The sequence below is a fragment of the Gracilinanus agilis genome, chromosome 1 (genome assembly GCF_016433145.1).
Source record: "Gracilinanus agilis isolate LMUSP501 chromosome 1, AgileGrace, whole genome shotgun sequence".
NCBI classification, from domain to species: domain Eukaryota; kingdom Metazoa; phylum Chordata; class Mammalia; order Didelphimorphia; family Didelphidae; genus Gracilinanus; species Gracilinanus agilis.
In genome coordinates, this window is record NC_058130.1 from 694,664,794 (window position 1) to 694,685,602 (window position 20,809).

Genomic DNA, 20,809 nt, shown 5'->3' on the forward strand with positions numbered 1-20,809 from the left:
AGGTAATGGCCTACTGATTTCACAAATATATGAAACCTCAAATAAGAAAATTCTTCTGCAAATGTTGATTGGCATTTTTTTCTGTACTTAAAGGCTAAAACAATTACCTATGACATTGATGTCAAGCAACTTACCCACAATCACATAACCAGAATGTGCAGGAACTCATCCTAGATTCTAGCTTAGTTTTCTATTAAATACAACATGTTGTCTATGATTTTAAATCATAGCAAGATAGAAAAATTTAATTGGAGGTCTTGCTGTACACTGCCATCTTGCTACCAATTATTAAAAAAATTTTTACTAACCAACTAAACCTATTAAGTTAATGGGTGAATATGGCTTATAGGTGATAACAGGCTATATTCAAATACAGTAAAGTCCTTATTCTAATTATGGATAAAGCAGAATCACAGACCTGTGATTCTCATTAGAGATCCTCATGTCCAAGTCCCTCAACTAACAGATGAGAAAACTGAAGTCCAGAAAAGTTAACTGATTTATTCAGGTTCACACAGGAAGTAAGTGGTGAAATCAAGACTAAAACCTGATAGATACACTTCCTCTAAAGTTGGCCCCAGGTTGCTTTTCCCTAGGCAAAAAAAAAAAAATCGCCATTCCTATTTTTGGTAAATTTCTACATTTGGCAGATCAAAGAGTAGCATGGAAAAGTTAAAAAAAATTAGACTTGGAGTCAAAATTTAATTCCACCCACAATCTTCCCAATGAATTCCAGGCAAAAATTTTAATTCAAATACCTCCTCCAAAACTTAGTAGTTTTGTGACCCTGGTCAAATCACTACCTCTCAGGAATTCCAGTTTCCTCATTTATAACATGAGACTGAATTTGTATTCTACATTATCATCCTATTAATACAAAGGAAATAAAGGACTTTGAGAACCTTAAGACATTTTCTTAATATCAGCTATTGTTCTTATGTCCCTTATGTATAAAACATCTTCACTGTGTAAATAAACTCTAATGTTTTTAAGTTTAAAAGAAACAATTTCATGTCTCAGAGAAGAAAAGTAACTTTGATGCACACACCTAGTAATTACATTTACATATGCATATAATATACATTCTTCCTCTATATAATAAGAGTGTTACTAAAAAACACAAAACGCCTTCCACAACTAAAATTGTATGATAAAGCACTTATCACATGCTTAATAAATTCACAAGATCTACTCAAACATTAATTTCCAAAACTCTCTTATTACTATTATTGATTCCATTTAATTCCATCCAGAAGCTCTCCATGAATTCCAGAATAATTTCCAAATACCTGAGAAATAGCAACACTGGAATATCCCACTGGCATATCAAATTCAAAATGTTCAAAACTAAATGCATTATTCCCCCCCCAAAACCTTTTTCCCCTTATCTTATTGATGAAAGTAATTAGTGAAATCAGAATGCTTAAGCCACATTGCATAAATTCTAGCTTTGAAAGGGGTACACTGCATTGGGTCACAATTATGGTTTTACTCTACTTTCCCCTGCAATTCAATTAACTTTTCCTTTAAGTATTTAGATGCTATGCCATTATATATTATATATAAGTGATTTTGGCATCTAGATGCCCTGAAGTATAGTATATTTTTCCTGTGTCTCTTTTAATCATGTCTACTTTTAATGCTTCCTTGTACAAAATATTTGTAACAACTTTATTTTGAGTGTGAATGTTTCAAATGTTTCATATTGACAACATATTGATAGATTCTGTTTCTTATTCCTTTCTGCTCTCTTCTTCCATTTTAGAGTGAATTCACACAACTCAATTTTGGATTTTCCTCCATCTTACCATCTATACCTCTGGATTGCCCCCTTCACTACCTGCTCGACCCTGAAACCATGATTGAAGTATTTTCCTTCGGTTCCATTTCATGTCTTTTCCCTTTTATTTTTAATCTCCCTTATACTACGCTCCTCCACAGTTGGTCACCTCCTAAACTTAAAATAATTCTCTCATAAAATCTACTCCTTTTCTTAAACCCATTCTCCCTTATTCCCATTCCCAAATATTTCTTTACATTTCATTCAATATATTTCTATACTATGCTCTTTGTAAGTGTGTATGTGTGTTTGTGTGTGTCTATGTCTGGGTATGTCTATGTAATCAACCATTCTTAGCTTAATTAAAATTAAATGAGGTTCATGAGATGTCTATTGTGCAACCCTTACCCAAATCTTTTTCATATTCATATAGTCTTAATCTCACGTACTCTTATTTTGTAATGAGTTCTTCTTTCTTCCTTTTTTTCTTGTCTAGCATATTTACTATTTCCTTGTCCTGGTAAGAGTTTCAAAGCAAAATCAAACCAGAGAATAACTTGCTTTTTTCTCCCTTTACTTAAATGTGAAATATTCCATTATCATGAAATATTTCAATTAATCAATTTACCTTTTTAAAATTTTCTTTTAGCTCCTGCATTTTATATTTGCACATTTCTATTCAGTTCTGTTCTAGATTTTTCCATAGGAACTCTTATAATCCCTTATTTCATCAAAAATCCATTCCCCCCTCCTAAAGTATTATACTATTGTTCTGGATAGATTTTTAATGATTGCACATTTTTATTTTTTCCCTTTGGAAATACTGTATTCCAGGTTTTTCTCTGCCTTAGACTGGCAGGGATTAGCAGTTGTAAAAATCCTGTGTCATCTTGATTTAGACTTTGGGATGCTTGAACTCTTTCTTTTGAGTTGCTTATAGTATTTTTTGTTTGATTTCAAAACTCTGGATTCAGACTATGAGAAGCATTTTCATTTTGGGCTTTTTCTTCCAAATGATTAGTACATTCTTACTACTTTTACTTTGATTACTGGTTCTAATAGAACTGGACAATTTCATTTATCATTTCTTGAAATATAATCATGGTTTTCAGATAGGCTGATAATTCTTACATTAAATCTCATTAAACTGTTTACCAGGACAGTTCTTTCTGTCCTGACAGTCATGTCCTAATTTTATGATATGTATTGGTCTGACATTGTGTACCTTAAATTTTCTTCATCTTTTTCAAACTTTTCATTTTGTTTTAATATTTCTTATTCCACGGAGTATTGCTTTTTGTTTGGTTCATTCTAATTTTCAGTGACTTCAATTCTTAGTTAAGGTTGGTATTGAACACCAATTATTCTTAAGGTAATTAACTGTCCGTGCCATTCTTTCCTCCCTTGCTAGCATTTCCTTTCTCATTATATTTTATATCCCTTGTTACATTTTTTTCCAGTTACTCGTCCAAGTCCTTACAGACCCTGAAGTTCCTATAGTAGCTAGTCATGATCTTGTTGCTAAGACATTCTTTTCTCTGAGACAGACTTGCTCTGGTGTTACTCATTTCTTCAAGGCTTACTTCTTACTTTTCTTTCATGTCAAAGTATTTCTTTTTGTATTCAGTGTTTTCTCGTTTTCATATCTCCAATCTTAGTTTCTCAACTAGGGTTTTGTTTTCAGGTCAGATTTTGCTTCCTTCTCTATTCCTAGTTGATGTGGGTGGCTATTCTTTGATCTTGGATGTTATGGCTAAGACTAGTTCTTCATTAGAAATTACTGAGTTTGGGCTATATCTCCTACAGGCTTATCTCAGGTTTTAGCCTTGGCTCTTTCTGTCTCTTCTTGCAGTTCTGGACTCAGCAATGGCTCTGTCCCTTACTGTAATCCCACTGGTGCCCACACTGATTTTGTTGATGATATTGTAGCATACCTCCTATGAAAGCCCAAGTACACTAATTCTCAAATACAGCATAAGTACTTTCTCCTGCTGTGGCATAAGGGAGGACTATTGTAGGATTAGGGTCAGATGGCAATGGATTCTCCTCAGTCCCAGATCTGGCTTGACTGGATGGGAGGGGCAAGAGCAAGGGGAGTACTCCTCCACCTCCCCTACACACACTGTAAGCAGTTGGAAAACAGTTAAAAGAATACTCTCAGAGCTGGTTATGGAAGTTATTCAAGCTTGGTAAATTCTGGGCCAAGATGATAAGTGGATAGAGACTGAACCCCTTGTGATAATAACTTTCTTTGTACAAATTATTCTCCTCTTCTACAGATTAGACCACAGGCCCTAGGACTAAGGCAGCTTCAGCCCCAGCTTGGATGTATTACTTGGCTTGGTGAAAGGAAGGTAGTAAGTATGACCCCAAGTTAACTGGATACAAGCTCTATCCAAGGAACAAATGAATTTAATGATGATAGGGAAAAGGGAGAAGGGAACCAGGTTTGAGGAAAGAAGAGGGAAGGTAAATTAACTGAATCTACTAAGAGCAGGCTAGCAATACATTCCCCGGGGAGTGGGGCAGGAGTAAGAGGGTAGACAATGATCTTGCTTGAAGGTCTATCTTTGAGGTTAGCTATCAAAGTAAAGCAGCCCCTGGCTGTCAGAGACTGAATGTCTCAGCCCCTGAAGCTACACAAAGTGTATGTGCCCAGAGCCAAGAGTCAGGACCCTTGCAAGAGGGGTGACCTGGCTTTTATACCAGGACTCCAACTGCCCTTAACTGCCCCCTCCCTTGGAGTTCTGGGGGGCACTATGGAATTCTGTGATGCAGCTTGAACCCCTCTCAGAAACATGGATGTCACACTATCAAGCTAATGGATTGTCAGAGCTACACTGTCTAGGTTTTGGCACTGCTTAGAAGCTGGTCTATCCCAGTTACCTACTGTGACTCAAGCAAGGCTGCCCAGGAACTAAATTACTTGAGGGCTACTTGCTGCAATACTTGGATGTTGGTAACTGTCTTCCAGTCTAGGTCTTTGCTCGGCTGCAGACCTGAGAGGGCTTGTCTCCACTCAGAATTTCCACAATACTCTGGCAATCTTCTTCAGCAACACTAGATTAGATGAAGACACTATCTCTCTTACTTTTTTTAAATTATTTTTCCTCCTGGTGCATTTTAGGTATTTAGATATATAGAGAGATATACTGAGGAATGTTTGGAGGACATAGGTTCCTCTAGATCCTAACATACTGCCACTTTCCCAGAAAATAATCAGAGATTTTAGGTATAAAGAGTAAACTTGTAAAATTCTTACCCAAATTACAAATTCCATCTAATCATATCTTCAATATTTTGCCAGTTACCATCTAATTTTAAAACTCTGGTAACAAATAATTCACCCTAAGATCATCCATTCTCTTATTTGACAACCCTAATTTTTAGGAAAATCTTCCTTGAGTAGAAATCTGCCTCTATAAATTTCCACCCACTTTTATAACTAACTTCTACCCTCTGGTTTAAGAATAATAATGCATATTCTTCTTCCACAGGATGATTATCTTGACACTGTCCAAATATCCTTTTTCTTCATTCTAAATCAGATACTTTCAACAGATCTTCCTATGCTATGATTTATAGCCATGCTCTATCTAATTCATTCTCCTCTGCTATAGTTTATCAATGTCCTTTTTTTTAAATTAAATTTATTTTTTTCAATGAACAAAAATCTACTTGCTCTCATGCCCACTCTCCTGACAATTAAAAAGAAAAAGCAAACCCCTGTTACAAACATGTAAAGTGAAGCAAAATAAATTTCTTCATTGGCTATTTTTTTTTAATTCATCTCATTTTGCATTGTGTCTCTTACCTCTTTCTTAGAGGATTGACAGCATAATTCATCATTAGTTCTCTGGAATTATAGCTGGCCATTATGGTGATCAGAGTTGCTAAATCTTTCAAAGATAATGGTTTTTACAATATTGTTGTAATTGTATAAATTATTACCTTGACTCTGCATATTTCACTCTGTATCAGTTAATACAAGTCTTCCCAAATTTCAGCAAAACCATCCTTTTCATCATTTCTTACAGAAGAATAGTACCCCATCACATTTATATACCATAAGCTATTCTGTCATCCCCAATTTATTGGCACTCCCTCGAATTCTATAGTGTACTATCTCAAAAAGAGCTATAAATTTGTCCTACTTGGTATTAATTAATTTATTCTCTTTATAATTTTCTCCATCTCCCTTTTCCCTCCATTTTCCCTTTTGATTAAAATGTACCTGTACCCAACTATGTATACTCTTCCCTCCTTGACCATTTCAGATGAGTGTGAAGTTCAAGTATCAGTCACAAGGGGATAAAATTAATATGGTTGGACTAAATATACGAGAATGTGGTCACCGAAATTATAACTCAAGTCAAAATGACTTTTTATTTAGCAGCTTTATTTACAAAATAGAGGGAAAGAGTAAAGTAGGGAAATATGAAAGAAGGTAGAATAAGCAGTCTAGCTCATCACATTAGATATTGGCTTCAACCCAGCTCAAACCAGGCAGGGCTCCTCTGGAAACTAATCTCTCCAGAAGCCAGGAAAGGAGTCAGCTTTTCACTCACCCATGTCTAGTCCAAAAGGGAAGATCCAAGAGCAGTCTTACTAAATGCTAGAGTCCCAGGGCCACTCTGAGGAAGGTCCTCCACCAGCCTCCAGAGCCTCGAAAGAACTTCAAGATGACCTCACAAGAAGTTGTGGCCTCTTTTTAAAGACCTTTTTTAACATCACTTCCTGCTTCTTCCTACACTTTACAGGGACCTATTGCAGTCCTTAAATTTGCTTAGCACTGCCTACGGGGGCAGTCAGTGGTTTCTGGAGGTATAAATCATTTTAGTGGGTGGTTTGTGGACCTTCCCTACTTAACTTAAGTATAGCTGTCTGCTTTTGCTTGATTAAATTTAAAAGTAAAAAGGGGAGAGTTAATCCTATCTTCACACTTTCCTTTACCCTGCTCCTATATTTTTCTCTAGATGTTTACTTCTGCGTCTTAATTATATGAGACAATTTTCTCCAATGTTCCTCTTTCCCTTTCCCCCACTTTCAGTTTATTTCTCTCTTCTCATTCTTCCTAATATCATCAAGACATATGGAACCACTCCTGGGTCTTTTATCAAATTACAATCCCTTTATGACTTCTAATGATGAAAGGTTTAAGAGTGGACTCATGTCATGTCTTCATATGAAAATACAAGTCGTTTCTCCTTCTTTAGTACTTTATATTTTCTTGACATTTATTATTTTCATCACTCCTACATTTCAACATTGAGGTTGCTAGGCAGCTCTGTTCTTTTCATTAAGAATGTTTAGAAATTCTCTACTTTATCACATACATTTTCCTCCGAAAGGATTATATTCAGTTTACCAGTTATTCTTAGTTTTAAGTCTATATTATTTGACTTATGAAATACTGTATTCAGAGTTCCAAATTTTTTTAGGGTAGGGAGTGCTAAATAATGAGTTGTTCTGGGGGTGGATCCTCAGTATAATTCTTTCTGACCGCCTTCTGTGTTTTTTTATTTAACAAGGAAGCTCTAGATTTTGGCTATAATGTTACTGAGAGTCTTCACTTTGGAATTTCTTGGAGAAGGTGACTAGGGAATTCTTTCTTTTAATCACCTTCCCCTCTGGTTCTAAGGGATCTGAATAGTTTTCTTTAAACATTTCTTGAAACTGTGGGAGTAGAAACTGTGTGAGTAGAAACACAGGAGAAAAACATTTGTTTGATCGCATGGTTTGATGGGGATATAATTGGGGATATAGACTCTAAATGATCATTCTATTGCAAATATTAATAATATGGAAACAGGTCTTGATCGATAATACATGTAAAACCCTGTGGAATTGCTCACTGGCTATGGGAGGGGATGGGAGAGGAGAGGGGAAAGAACATGAATCATGTAACCATAGAAAATTATTCTAAGTTAATTAATTGAATGAATAAATTTTAAATAACTAAATGAATGAATGAATAAAGACATTTTTTGAAATATCATGCCTAGGCTCTTTTTTTTTTACCAGAACCTTCAAGTAGTCCAATGATTCTTGAGATGTTTCTCTTATTTCTGTTTTATGTATCAATCGTTTTTGCTACAATATAATTTTCATTTTCTTCTATTTTTTAGTCTTTTTTTATTTCTTGACTCATGGAATCATTACTTTCTATTTTCTAATTTTCTTGGATTTAGGTTCTAAGGAAAGGTTTTATACAAACTATTAATTCTAATTCCATTGCTTTCTTCCATAGGTGTCATTTCTTCTCCAAGTTTTTCCCCTATCACTCTCATTTCACTTTTAGAAACATTCTTTAATTCTTTTTTAACTCTTGCTTCATCTTTTTTATGAATTCCAGTTGAATTTGTGCTCAACATCTGGTTTTCTTTGAGGTACTTCTTGTAGATACATTGAGTCATTCCTTCTTCTAGATGTGTGTCATGTGATTTCCTTGAAAACACTGGAGCTGGAGCCAAGAATTCCTGAGTTTGAATCTAGCCTCAGATACATACTAGTTGTATGACTCTGAAAAAGTCACTTAAGCTCTTTTTTCTTCAGTTTCATTCTATAAAATGAAGAAAATAATACCGCCCACCTATCAGGGTTGTCGCAAGGATCAAATGAAATAAGAATTATAAAAATGCTTAGCGTAATACCTAGCATATATTGGGCACTGAAGAAATACTTATCAAGTTCTCCTCTCTCTCCCTATTTTCCTTTTTCTTTCAACATAACCTCTAATAGTGAGGTTCTCTTTTTTTGTTTGCTCATTCTTCCAGCCTAATTCATGACTTCAGAGTTATGTTAGGGCCAGGGTCTCTGTAAATCTGAAGAGAATGTTTGGGCTGGTCCTGCTGAGGGCTCTCCCAGTAAACTGCTGTGGTACTCAGCCATTACCAGACAGATCAAAAGCTCTGCTAATTCAGTGACAGAATTGCAAGCATGACAGTGTTCTGATGTTCTTGCCAATGTTATTCTGTTGTAGGCTTCTGACTGGACTGGAGTCTGGAACTGAGAACCCTTCTATGCTTCACTTGAGAAGAGAGTCACAAAGCTGTTCCTTGATTCTGAATTTGTTCCATGCTCAGGGCACAGCCTAAAGACCTCAACTGTTTCTTATCATATAATCCCACCCCTAGGTTCAGTATCCATGTTCCATCCCCTTTGGATCCTAGGACTGGGTAATAAGTGACAAAATTGCCAGGTGGACCATATTCCTGCATTCTGCCCAAGGTTAGGTCCTTCCATATTGATTTGAGACTTCATTTTGCTCTAATACATATCCTTGAACTTCTTTCAGTGGTTATTCCCATCTAGACTGTAGACTGGCCTCTCTGTCTCTGTATGATGATATAATACAGAAAAATGAATCATCATGAACTTTTTCTTAGATTTCCCTCATTATGGTACATTTTCCAGATCTTTATGAAAGAATTATTAGACACAGGTTGGCTTTATTTCTTTCTGCTACTCCATCCTCTAGGTTCCTTCTCCCGCCTCACTTTTTAATGACTTCTGTTGTGATGTCTTCTCTCTTCAAATTCAAGATAGCCAAAAAGCTTATTCTTGATATAATTCCATATTTTGAACTCAGGAAGAACAATTCAAAAAATTATAGTGAAATGGCTAACCTTTCCAAAAATTCTCTACTAGAGGCTAAGGATATAAAGACAGAGATATTACAGATTAGGTCATTAAAAGTAGAGACACATGCAAGTCATACTTTCACAGGAATAAAAAGGTTCTATCTACTACTGTTTAATTTCATGAAGTAGAATTTTTAAAATGTGAAATCCAAAGCCTTTACATTGTGGCACTGTGGCATCTGCTCCTGAGTATTTTCATTAGACAGGAAGACTTCCTCTCAAGGTCTGGGATTATAGTTGTTAAATGTGTTTCTAAGACATATGATACAATGATTGTCTGACTCATTGACTGTTACCTTGTTCCAGCATCTTTCCCTCTCCTCTTCTTTCCTGTCCAGCATAGGATAATGGGCATTTGGAGCATTCTGTTCCTTTGCTGGACTCAGATAGCATAAACTAGGTAGTTCAGTAACTGAGGTGTTTTTTTTTTTTGAAATGTGAAGATGTGGTTTGAGAATGTCCTGAATTGAAATTATTTGATATTTTTTCTTAGTACCAAATGGAAGTCATAGCTACTCTTGGCTTAACTAACTAAAATGAATGAAGAGGGCAGCTGGGTAGCTCAGTGGATTGAGAGCCAGGCCTAGAGACAGGAGGTCCTAGGTTCAAATCCGGCCTCAGACACTTCCCAGCTGTGTGACCCTGGGCAAGTCACTTGACCCCCATTGCCTACCTTACCAATCTTCCACCTATAAGTCAATACACAGAAGTTAAGGGTTTAAAATTAAAAAAAATATTAAAAATAAAAATAAAAATAAAATGAATGAGATTCTCTGCATTTGTAGTTAGTATGGCTCAGCCAGAAGTTATTGTGTTGGGGGGAAAATCACTTAATTCCCTATCAGAAATGTGAATATAATGATAACAATACTTCATGGGTATGTAGCATGTTAAAGTACATTTTTCATAACACACCTATAAAGTTAGTAGTGACTATATTATCCATTCCAGATCCATTTATTTCATTATACACTTCTCTCCCTCATGTATTCTATAATCCAGTTGAACTCAACTGTCCTATTTGTTCTACATATATGGCATAATATAATAGGGGTTTTTGTAGATTGGTCCCCAAACCTGGTATGCCCTCTCTCTTTACCTCTGAACTCTACTTTCCTCAAAAGTACTTTAAGGGCCATTACCTACTGGAAATCTTTTCTTATCCTTGATATTGAAAAAACATCTCTCTCCATCCCCAACTACTTTGTTTCATTTTGTATACATTTTGCAGAGTGTATTTTGTTTTCCCTTGATAGAACATAAGCTCCTTAGAGGAGAGGATGCTTCATTATATTGCTAGCATCCGGGCCATGCCTGACACATGATAAGTGTGCAATAAATGCCTCTTTAATTGAACTGAATCAGTTTTACTGATGAGAAGAGTCCAAGATTCAAAGCTGAAGTGCTCACACAGCTACTAAGTGGGAGAGCAAGTACTGAAACTCAGGGCTGGCTCCTGACTTCTCACTAGTACTCGTTTTACTATAGCATACTGTTTCTTAAAAGACAAGCTGTGCTAGGTGTGAGCTAGGTTACTCTAAACAGGACAGTTCCTGAGAATACAGGCATAGTTCTAAGAGGTGTTTTCCTTAAAAGAGTCTTTGGCACAGGAAGAACATAAAGGCTCTTTGATGACTCACTCAATAATATGATGCTTCATTATCATCATTATATTGCTAGCACCCAGTCTGTGCCTGGCACATGGCAAGTGTTCAACAAATGTCTATTGAATTGAATCAGTTTTACTTATGAGAAGAGTCTGAGATTCAGAGTTTCTTCAAGTCATTTTGTTACAAGTTCTGAATATAAACCCAAACTTTAGTAACACTGTGGAATGTATGGATGAGATGGATAATTACTTTGTATTCTTATTGTGAACATGTCTGGGGGTTTAGGCTTTTTTCCTGCCCTTATATATTTGCTCATACTATCCCCAAGAGCAAAATGTGCTCTCCTTCATGTGCACATATTTCACTGACAATTATAGGAATAAGGAAAAGGTACAGTAAGTAATGAGCTTGAGACAAGCAAGGGATTCTAAGAAGCAAAGGGGAGAGGGAATCAATTCTAGATCACACCTAATTCACATTACTCCAGTGATGCATGCCCAGGATTACAATGTAATAAGACACTCATCAACAATAAAAATGGCTGTACTTCTAACAAGGGATTCAAAGGCCATAATTATTGAAAACAAATACTATTCCACTCAGTCTTCCCATTTACCAAAGTAACAAGACAAGATCAAGGGGCATCCTATAAGTCAATGGTCATGAATACCAACTCCTCATAAGCTGGGCCTTTTATAATCCCAGGCTTTCAGAATGGACTTCTAGTCTCTTTAAAAGGAAGCCATCCCTGCCATTGTAAAATAAATGTTATTTGTATGACTAAGCTCAATGAAGGTATTAGATAGAAACAGTCTAAAAACTTTTGAAAGATATGAGGTATGGAGTGTCAGCTATAAGTAGGCCAATTTGGCCTGAACCTTGAATGTATGAAGAGTAAATTGTATTGAATCCACTAAGGTAGAATGGAAGCAGATTATAAAGAGCTAAAAAACAATAGTTTCCACTTTGATTCTAAAATAGGGAACTGCTTTGACCATTCTGAGCAAGTGACATGTTTAAATATCTGTTATAGGAGTATCAGTTTAGTGATTGTAGGAAAGATGGATTGGGAAAAGAGAAATTTAAGGTAGAGATATCAATTAAGTGACTAGTAAAACATAGTCCAGTTGAGAAATGCTAGAAGTATATAAATTGAGTTAGTGACCATGTAAGTAAAGAAAAGAGGGCAGACATAAGAGAAGCTATGAAGGCAGAATCACTAAGGCTTAGCAACTGATTGAATCTAATGGGAAGGGGATGGGAGAAGAAGTAGATGAGTGATAGTGAAGTGTTGAGAATGACTCCATGACTGCAAGTCTAAAAGACTAAAAGAATGGTGAAACTGAGAAATTCAAGGGTTGGGTTATGGGAAAAGATAATGACTTTTTGTTTTGTTTTGGGCATGTTATTTCTGAGACACATGTAGGATATTAAGATTGAAATACACAATAGGTAATTCATAGGTAGGTCTAGCACTCAAGAAAAAGTCTAGATAAATATACAGATCTGGGAGTTATCTCTATAGAGATCCAATTCCCATAATTTAAACTTGGGCAATATATTTTGAAGCATGTCTAGAAATAATCATGAGGATCCTATAGCCCAGGGGTTGGCAACCTTTTTGGCCATGAGAACCATAAATTCCACATTTTTTAAAATGTAATTTCGTGAGAGTTGTACAGTGCTCACAGTGTGAGCAACTGTAACAATGCGCGCTCCTGTAACAGCACCTGAAAAAAAAATTGACTTTATGGCTCCTGCAGAAAGAGCCATAGCTGACCCTCAAAAGAGCCAGATATGGCTTGAGAGCCATACACTGCCGACCCCTGCTATAGCCTAAAAATCTACAGAGAATTTGACCCAAGAGGGAAAGGAAGCTCTCAGAAATTAAATTCTAATGACTCAAGCACAAATATTTCCAAAGAGGAAAAGTAGGAGCCATATAAAGAGATCAAAGTGAATCCATAACCATCATCAACCAATGATACTTTTAAAAGACATGTAAAAGATAAAAGTAAATATGGATAAATGATGAGAATACAATGACTACAAATGAGTGATAGAATCCTATCAAAGGGTGAGTGTCAGGTTAAAGCTGGGAAAAGAGTTGAGGCTGGCAATGAATGATAAACATGTGAAAGGGGGCTACTTGATTTTTGTTGTGTATGGAAATAAGATACAACTGCTGCTATGGGTGAAGATAATAATGACTAATACAATTTGGAAAATAGGGAGAAATCAAAGTATTCATTTTATTTCTATTTCCTGTGATGAGGGAAATTATTTTCTGGGCCAGTATGTATACAAAACAAAAATTATCAAGAAATAGTTGAAATGTGAGACAAATAAGGAGACAATAAAAAAACAGCTATGTGCCCTTAAAAAGCTCAGGTCAAGTTCCGGGTTAAGATGGCGGGAGAGAAAAAAGCAGCTGCTTAAACTCTCCTAACCGAAACATACAGGACTCCTCAAGGGGACATAAAAACAAATCCAGACGAACTGAGAGACCCCACAACAGGGCTCAGAGTGGAAGGTATGTGGAATTGGGGCATTGTCATGCTATAAAGGGGTGAAACAGCTCTCACTAAATTGTGGGCTAAGCAACCTCCTCCCCCCACACACCACCTACATTTCCAAGGCCAGCGCAAAAGAAGTAGAGCATGTTTGGGGCGCCCATTGAGTCATTGGCAGCTCCAGGGCCTGCTCCTGAGAACAGCAAGACTTAAGACCCCAAAAGGCTAAAGAACACAGGCAGACTTTGAGCGCGGACACTGAGCGCAGGTGCGGGTGAAAGAGGACGCAGGCTTGAGAGAATGCTCTGAAACCTTGAGTGGGGAACCAGTGCAGACAGGTATACAACTGTGGAAGCAGCTCCCTGAAACTTGTAAAGGAGCCTCCAGTAGAGGATCAAGCAAGGTCGGGACGACCAGGATGCTTGACCTTGAGGATAACCAGACCTGAGACCTCAGGAGCCTAAAGAGCTCAGACAGACCCTGAGAGTGAGGATAAAGCTGAGAAGGGGCTAGGCTTAAAATGGCAACCCAGAATCAGGAAGCCCAGAAGAGAAAGATTAACAACAAGAAGAAGAAATATTTAACACTCGACAACTTTTACACAGAGAAAATCCAGATAACAGAGCAAACGGAAGAGGAGGACAAACAAGCAATCACATCCAAACACTCCCAAAATAATGAAAACTGGTCACAGGCTCTTGAAGAGTTCAAATCTGAGATGACGAGAAAGTTGGAAAAGATTTGGCTAGAGAAATGGGAAATAGCTCAAAAGAAAGAATGCAAGAAAATAACAGTTTAAAAGGCAGAATTTTGCAATTGGAAAGTGAGGCTCAGAAATCAAATGAACTGATAAGAAAATTGAACACCAGAAATGACCAGATTGAAAAGGAAAACCAAAAGATTATAGCCGAAAACCAGCCCCTAAAGGCTAGAATGAGCAATTAGAAGCCAATGATCTCTCAAGACAGCAAGAACAAATAAAACAAAGTCAAAAGACTGATAAAATAGAAGGAAACATGAAATATCTAAATGAGAAAGTGACAGACCAAGAAAACCGGTCTAGAAGAGACAATCTGGGAATCATTGGTCTTCCTGAAAAAGCAGAAATTAATACAAATTTGGACACCATACTAAAAGAAATTATTCAACAAAATTGCCCCTAAGTTCTACAAGAGGGCAATATAGACATTGAAAGGATCCATAGATCATCCTCTACATTAGCCCCAGAAAAGACAACACCGAAGAATATAATAGCCAAATTCAAGAGCTTCCAAGTAAAAAAAAATTTACAAGAAGCCAGAAAGAGAATTCAGATATCAAGGAGCACCAATCAGGATCACACAGGATCAGGCAGCCTCGACGCTAAAAGACCTCAAGGCTTGGAATATGATATTAAGAAAGGTAAGAGAACTTGGTCTTCCATCACAGATCAACTACCCATCAAAACTGACTATATACTTCCAGGGGAAAGTATGGGCTTTCAACAAGATTTCCAAGTATTTGCACAGAAAAGACCAGGACTAAATGGAAAGATTGATATACAATCACAAAAATTAAGAGAAACATGAAAAGGTAAATAAGAAACAGAAAGGAAAGAAAGAAAACTCTTATTTTTTAAATTTGCCTCTTTAAGGGCTTCAATATGATCTAATTATTGGTATTCCTATGTGGAGAAATGTTATGTATAATTCTCTGTAGTGAACTCTATTCACTATTATAATATTCACTATTATAGTAATCAGAAGAATAATTCACAGGGTGAGGGTGGAACACTAAATAATCTAAGATGACATGTGGGATGGGAAAGAGGGGGTGAATAGTAGGGGACACCAAGAGAAACTTGAGTGAATAAGAAAAATAGGATATTCTATTACACAAAGAGGGCATGGGAAGGAGAGGGGACAAATACTATTATAAGAAGGAGAGGAAGAGAGCATTAAGAGGTAATAATCAAACCTTACTCTCAGTGTAATCAACCCAGAGAGGGAAGAGTAGCTATACTATCCATTGGGACATAAAACTCTTATCTAACCCTTCTGAGAAAGTCAGAAGGGATAAACCAAGGGGAGCAGGGGAGTGGGGAGGTCAAAATAAGGGAGGGGAGAAGAAGGGGGAGGAAATTCATTAAGCCTTTAAAAACAAAAAGAAGGGAATAATAAGGGATGGGGTACAAAGGGAAGTTAATCAAGGGAGGGGACAAGGGATACCAGCTTGAAGAAAACCACTGGTTTAAAAGGAAATAGTGTAAGAAGAAGGAGTAGGAGTAGGGGAGGATACGAAAATGTCAGCGAATGCACAACTGATAATTATAACTCTGAATGTGAATGGGATGAACTCACTCATAAAACAGAAGCAAATAGCAGAGTGGATTAGAAACCAAAACCCTACCATATGTTGTCTACAAGAAACACATATGAGGCGGGTGGATGTACGCAAGTTTAAGGTTAAGGGCTTGAGCAAAATCTTTTGGGCATCAAATGAGAAAAAGAAGGCAGGAGTGGCTATTATGATTTCTGACAAAGCCAAAGTAAAAATAGATATGATTAAATAAGACAGGGAAGGTCAATACATCCTGATTAAAGGCAGTATAGACAATGAGGAAATAACACTGCTCAATATATATGCACCAAGTGGCACAGCATCCAAATTCATAAAGGAGAAACTGGCAGAGCTCAAGAAGGAAATAGATAGTAAAACCATAATAGTGGGAGACCTAAATATTCCTCTTTCAGATCTAGATAAATCAAATCAAAAAATAAATAAGAAAGAGTTAGGAGAGGTGAATGAAGTCCTAGAAAAATTAGATTTAATTGATATGTAGAGAAAAACAAATAGGGACAAAAAGGAATACACTTTCTTTTCAGCTGCACATGATACATTCACAAAGATTTACCATGTAATAGGGCATAGAAACATTGAAAACAAATGCAAAAGAGCAGAAATAATACACGTAACCTCAGATCATAATGCAATAAAAATAATAATTAGTGAGGGCACCTGGACAGGAAAATCAAAAACTAATTGGAAATTAAATAATATGATTCTTCAAAACCAATTTGTCAAAGAAGAAATCATAGAAACAATCAACAATTTCATTGAAGAGAATGACAATGATGAGACATCCTACCAAAATCTGTGGGATGCGGCCAAGGCAGTACTCAGGGGGAAATTTATATCCTTGAGTGCATATATTAACAAATTAGGGAGGGCAGAGATTAATGAATTGGGCATGAATCTTAAAAAATTAGAAAGTGAGCAAATTAAAAATCCCCAGATGAAAACTAAATTAGAAATACTAAAAATCAAGGGAGAAATTAATAAAATCGAAAGTAAAAGAACTATTGAATTAATAAATAAGACTAGAAGCTGGTATTTTGAAAAAAACAGATAAAATAGACAAAGTACTGGTAAATCTAATAAAAAAGTAAAGAAGAAAACCAAATTGACCAGCATCAAAGATGAAAAGGGAGACCTCACCTCTAATGAAGGGGAAATTAAGGCAATCATTAAAAACTATTTTGCCCAAATATGGCAATAAATATAACAATCTAGGAGATATGGATGAATATTTACAAAAATATAAATTGCCTAGATTAATAGCAGAAGAAATAGAATACCTAAATTATCCCATATCAGAAAAAGAAATTGAACAAGCCATCAAAGAACTCCCTAAGAAAAAATCGCCAGGGCCTGATGGATTCACAAGTGAATTCTATCAGACATTCAAAGAGCAACTAATCCCAACACTATACAAATTATTTGATATGATAAGCAAAGAAGGAGTCCTACCAAATTCCTTTTATGACACAAATATGGTGCTGATTCCAAAGCCAGGTAGATCAAAAACAGAGAAAGAAAACTATAGACCAATCTCCCTAATGAACATAGATGCAAAAATCTTAAATAGAATACTAGCAAAGAGACTCCAGCAAGTAATCAAGAAGAGCATCCACCATGATCAGGTGGGATTTATACCAGGAATGCAAGGTTGGTTCAACATTAGGAAAACCATCCACATAATTTATCAATAGCTAGCAAACAAAAATCACATGATTATCTCAATAGATGCTGAAAAAGCCTTTGACAAAATACAGCATCCATTCCTACTGAAAACACTGAAAAGTATAGGAATAGAAGGACCTTTCCTAAAAATAATAAACAGTATATACCTAAAACCATCAACAAACATATACAATGGAGATAAATTAAAAGCCTTCCCAATAAGATCAGGAGTAAAACAAGGATGCCCATTATCACCTCTATTATTCAACATAGTACTAGAAACACTAGCAGTAGCGATTAGAGAAGAAAAAGAAATTGAAGGTATCAAAATAGGCAACGAGGAGACTAAGCTATCATTCTTTGCAGATGATATGATGGTCTACTTAAAAAATCCCAGAGAATCAACTAAGAATCTTGTAGAAGTAATCAACAACTTTAGCAGAGTTGCAGGATACAAAATAAATGCGCATAAATCATCAGCATTTCTATATATTTCTAACACATTAGAGCAGCAAGAAGTAGAAAAAGAAACACCATTTTAAAATCACCCTAGACAACATAAATACTTAGGAATCTATCTACCAAAACAAACACAGGAATTATATAATAACAACTACAAAACACTTTCCAAACAAATAAAACTAGATCTAAACAACTGGAAAACCATTAATTGCTCATGGGTAGGACGAGCTAACATAATAAAAATGACCATTCTACCCAAATTAACTTATCTATTTAGCACCATGCCTATCAAACTACCAGAAAACTTCTTTACTGAATTAGGAAAAACTATAACAAATTTCATTAGGAATAACAAAAGATCAAGAATATCAAGGGAAATAATGAAAAAAATGTGAAGGAAGGGGGCCTAGCAGTACCAGATATAAAACTATACTATAAAGCAGCAGTCTTCAAAACAATATGGTATTGGCTAAGAGACAGAAGGGAGGATCAGTGGAATAGACTTGGGGTAAATGACATCAGCAAGACAGTGTATGATAAACCCAAAGAGCCCAACTTATGGGACATGAATCCACTATTTGACAAAAACTGCTGGGAAATTGGGAAAACAATATGGGAGAGATTAGGTTTAGATCAACATCTCACACCCTACACCAAGATAAATTCAGAATGGGTGAATGACTTGAATATAAAGAGGGAAACTATAAATAAGTTAAGTAAACACAGAATAGTATACTTGTCAGATCTCTGGGAAAGGAAAGATTTTAAAACCAAGCAAGAGTTAGAGAAAATTACAAAATTTAAATTAAATGGTTTTGATTATATTAAACTAAAAAGCTTTTGTACAAACAAAAACAATGCAGCCAAAATCAGAAGGGAAATAAATTGGGAAAAAATCTTTATAACAGAAAACTCTGACAGGAGTCTAATTACTCAAATATAAAAGGAGTTAAATAAATTGTATAAAAAATTAAGCCATCCCCCAATTGACAAATTGGGAAGAGAAATGAATAGACAATTTTCAGGTAAAGAAATCAAAAGTATCAATAAGCACAAGAGAAAGTGTTCTAAATCTCTAATAATCAGAGAAATGCAAATCAAAACAACTCTGAGGTACCACCTCACACCTAACAGATTGGCTAAAATGAAAGACAGAGAGAGTAATGAATGCTGGAGGGGATGTGGCAAAATTGAGACATTAATGCATTGCTAATTCAACCATTCTGGCTGGCAATTTGGAACTATGCTCAAAGGGCTATAAAAGAATGCCTGCCCTTTGATCCAGCCATACCATACCCCAAAGAGATCATAGATAAACAGACTTGTATGAAAATATTTATAGCTGTGCTTTTTGTGGTGGCAAAAAACTGGAAAATGAGGGTATGTCCTTCAACTGGGGAATGGCTGAACAAATTGTGGTATATGCTCTTGATGGAATAATATTGTGCTCAAAGGAATAATAAACTGGAGGAATTCCAGGTGAACTGGAAAGACCTCCAGGAATTGATGCAGAGCAAAAGGAGCAGAGCTAGAAGAACATTGTACACAGAGAGTGATATACTATGGTAAAATCGAATGTAATGGACCTCTGTACCAGTAGCAATGCAATGACCCAGGACAATTTTGAGGAATTTATGGTAAAGAATGCTACCCACATTCAGAGGAAGAACTGTAGGAGAGGAAACATATAAGAAAAACAACTGCTTGAACACATGGGTTGAGGTGGACATGATTGGGGATGTAGACTCGAAACTACCACGCCAATGCAACTAACAACAATTTGGAAATAGGTCTTGATCAATGACACATGATAAAACCAGTGGAAATGTGCATCGGCCATGGGTGGGGGGAGTGCGGGAGGTGAAGGAGAAAGTAGGAGCATGAATCATGTAACCATGTTAAAAATGGATATTAATAAATGGTTTAAAAAAAAAAAAGCTCAGGTCATCAGGCCAAGGATGAAAAGGACTAATGGAGGTGATATGACCTATCATCAATTTTTTTAAAAATAGTAGCAAATGCTGGCAGTGCAACTGGACTAGAAACAGACAAATGTCCTCATTTTCTAAAAAAGGGAAAAGAATAGGTCCTTCAAAGTAAAGATCTGTAAGCTTGACTTCGAATTCTGGAATTCGTTAAAATTCCACTATGTTGGGGTAGTATGGAAAAATCAAGGCTATAAAAAGGACCTAGGGGTTGAGATTTTAATGGAATGCAACATCAATAAGAATCAACAATGAGGAATGGCAATTATTGAAAAGCTAACATAAATTTAAGAGTACATTTTTTAAAAAATAGCATCCAGAATAGGGGAGGTGACAGTCCCAGCTCAACTCATCCCTAATGAGACCATATCTAAAAATTTAGGGCACCATATTTTAGGAAAAATATAACAAACTATGGCAATTTAGGGGAATGAGATTAATATGTTGAGGGACTAGAAAACATGTCATTTAGGAATCAGTTGAAGGAACTGGGAATCTTTAGTCTGAAGAAGAGAAGACCTAGAGGAGACAAGAGTGTTGTCTTGAAATTCAAGACAAGTGTGGGAAAGAGGAACTCCCCAAAAAAAGAAGCTGGAGAGAAGTAATTTCGGCTTGATAAAAGAAAAGGCTTCCTTAGAATCGCAGCTGTTCAAAAATAAAATGGCTTCCTTCAGAGGAGGGAGGGAGGGAGGGAGGGAGGGAGGAAGGGAGGAAGGGAAGAAGGGAGGAAGGGAGGAGGGGAGGAAGGGAGGAGGGAAGGAAGGAAGGAAGGAAGGAAGGAAGGAAGGAAGGAAGGAAGGAAGGAAGGAAGGAA

The 20,809-nt window shown here is 36.2% G+C and overlaps 1 protein-coding gene across 1 annotated transcript in view; it reads right to left on the reverse strand.

Annotated features, from left to right (window-relative positions):
• TRAPPC9 (trafficking protein particle complex subunit 9) overlaps positions 1–20,809 on the reverse strand; it is a 1,005,189-nt gene that overhangs the window by 752,622 nt on the left and 231,758 nt on the right. The window contains exon 15 of the mRNA XM_044684475.1: positions 2,682–2,742. Within this exon, the coding sequence (XP_044540410.1) occupies positions 2,682–2,742 (61 nt within the window). The remainder of the gene's footprint in view (positions 1–2,681; positions 2,743–20,809) is intronic.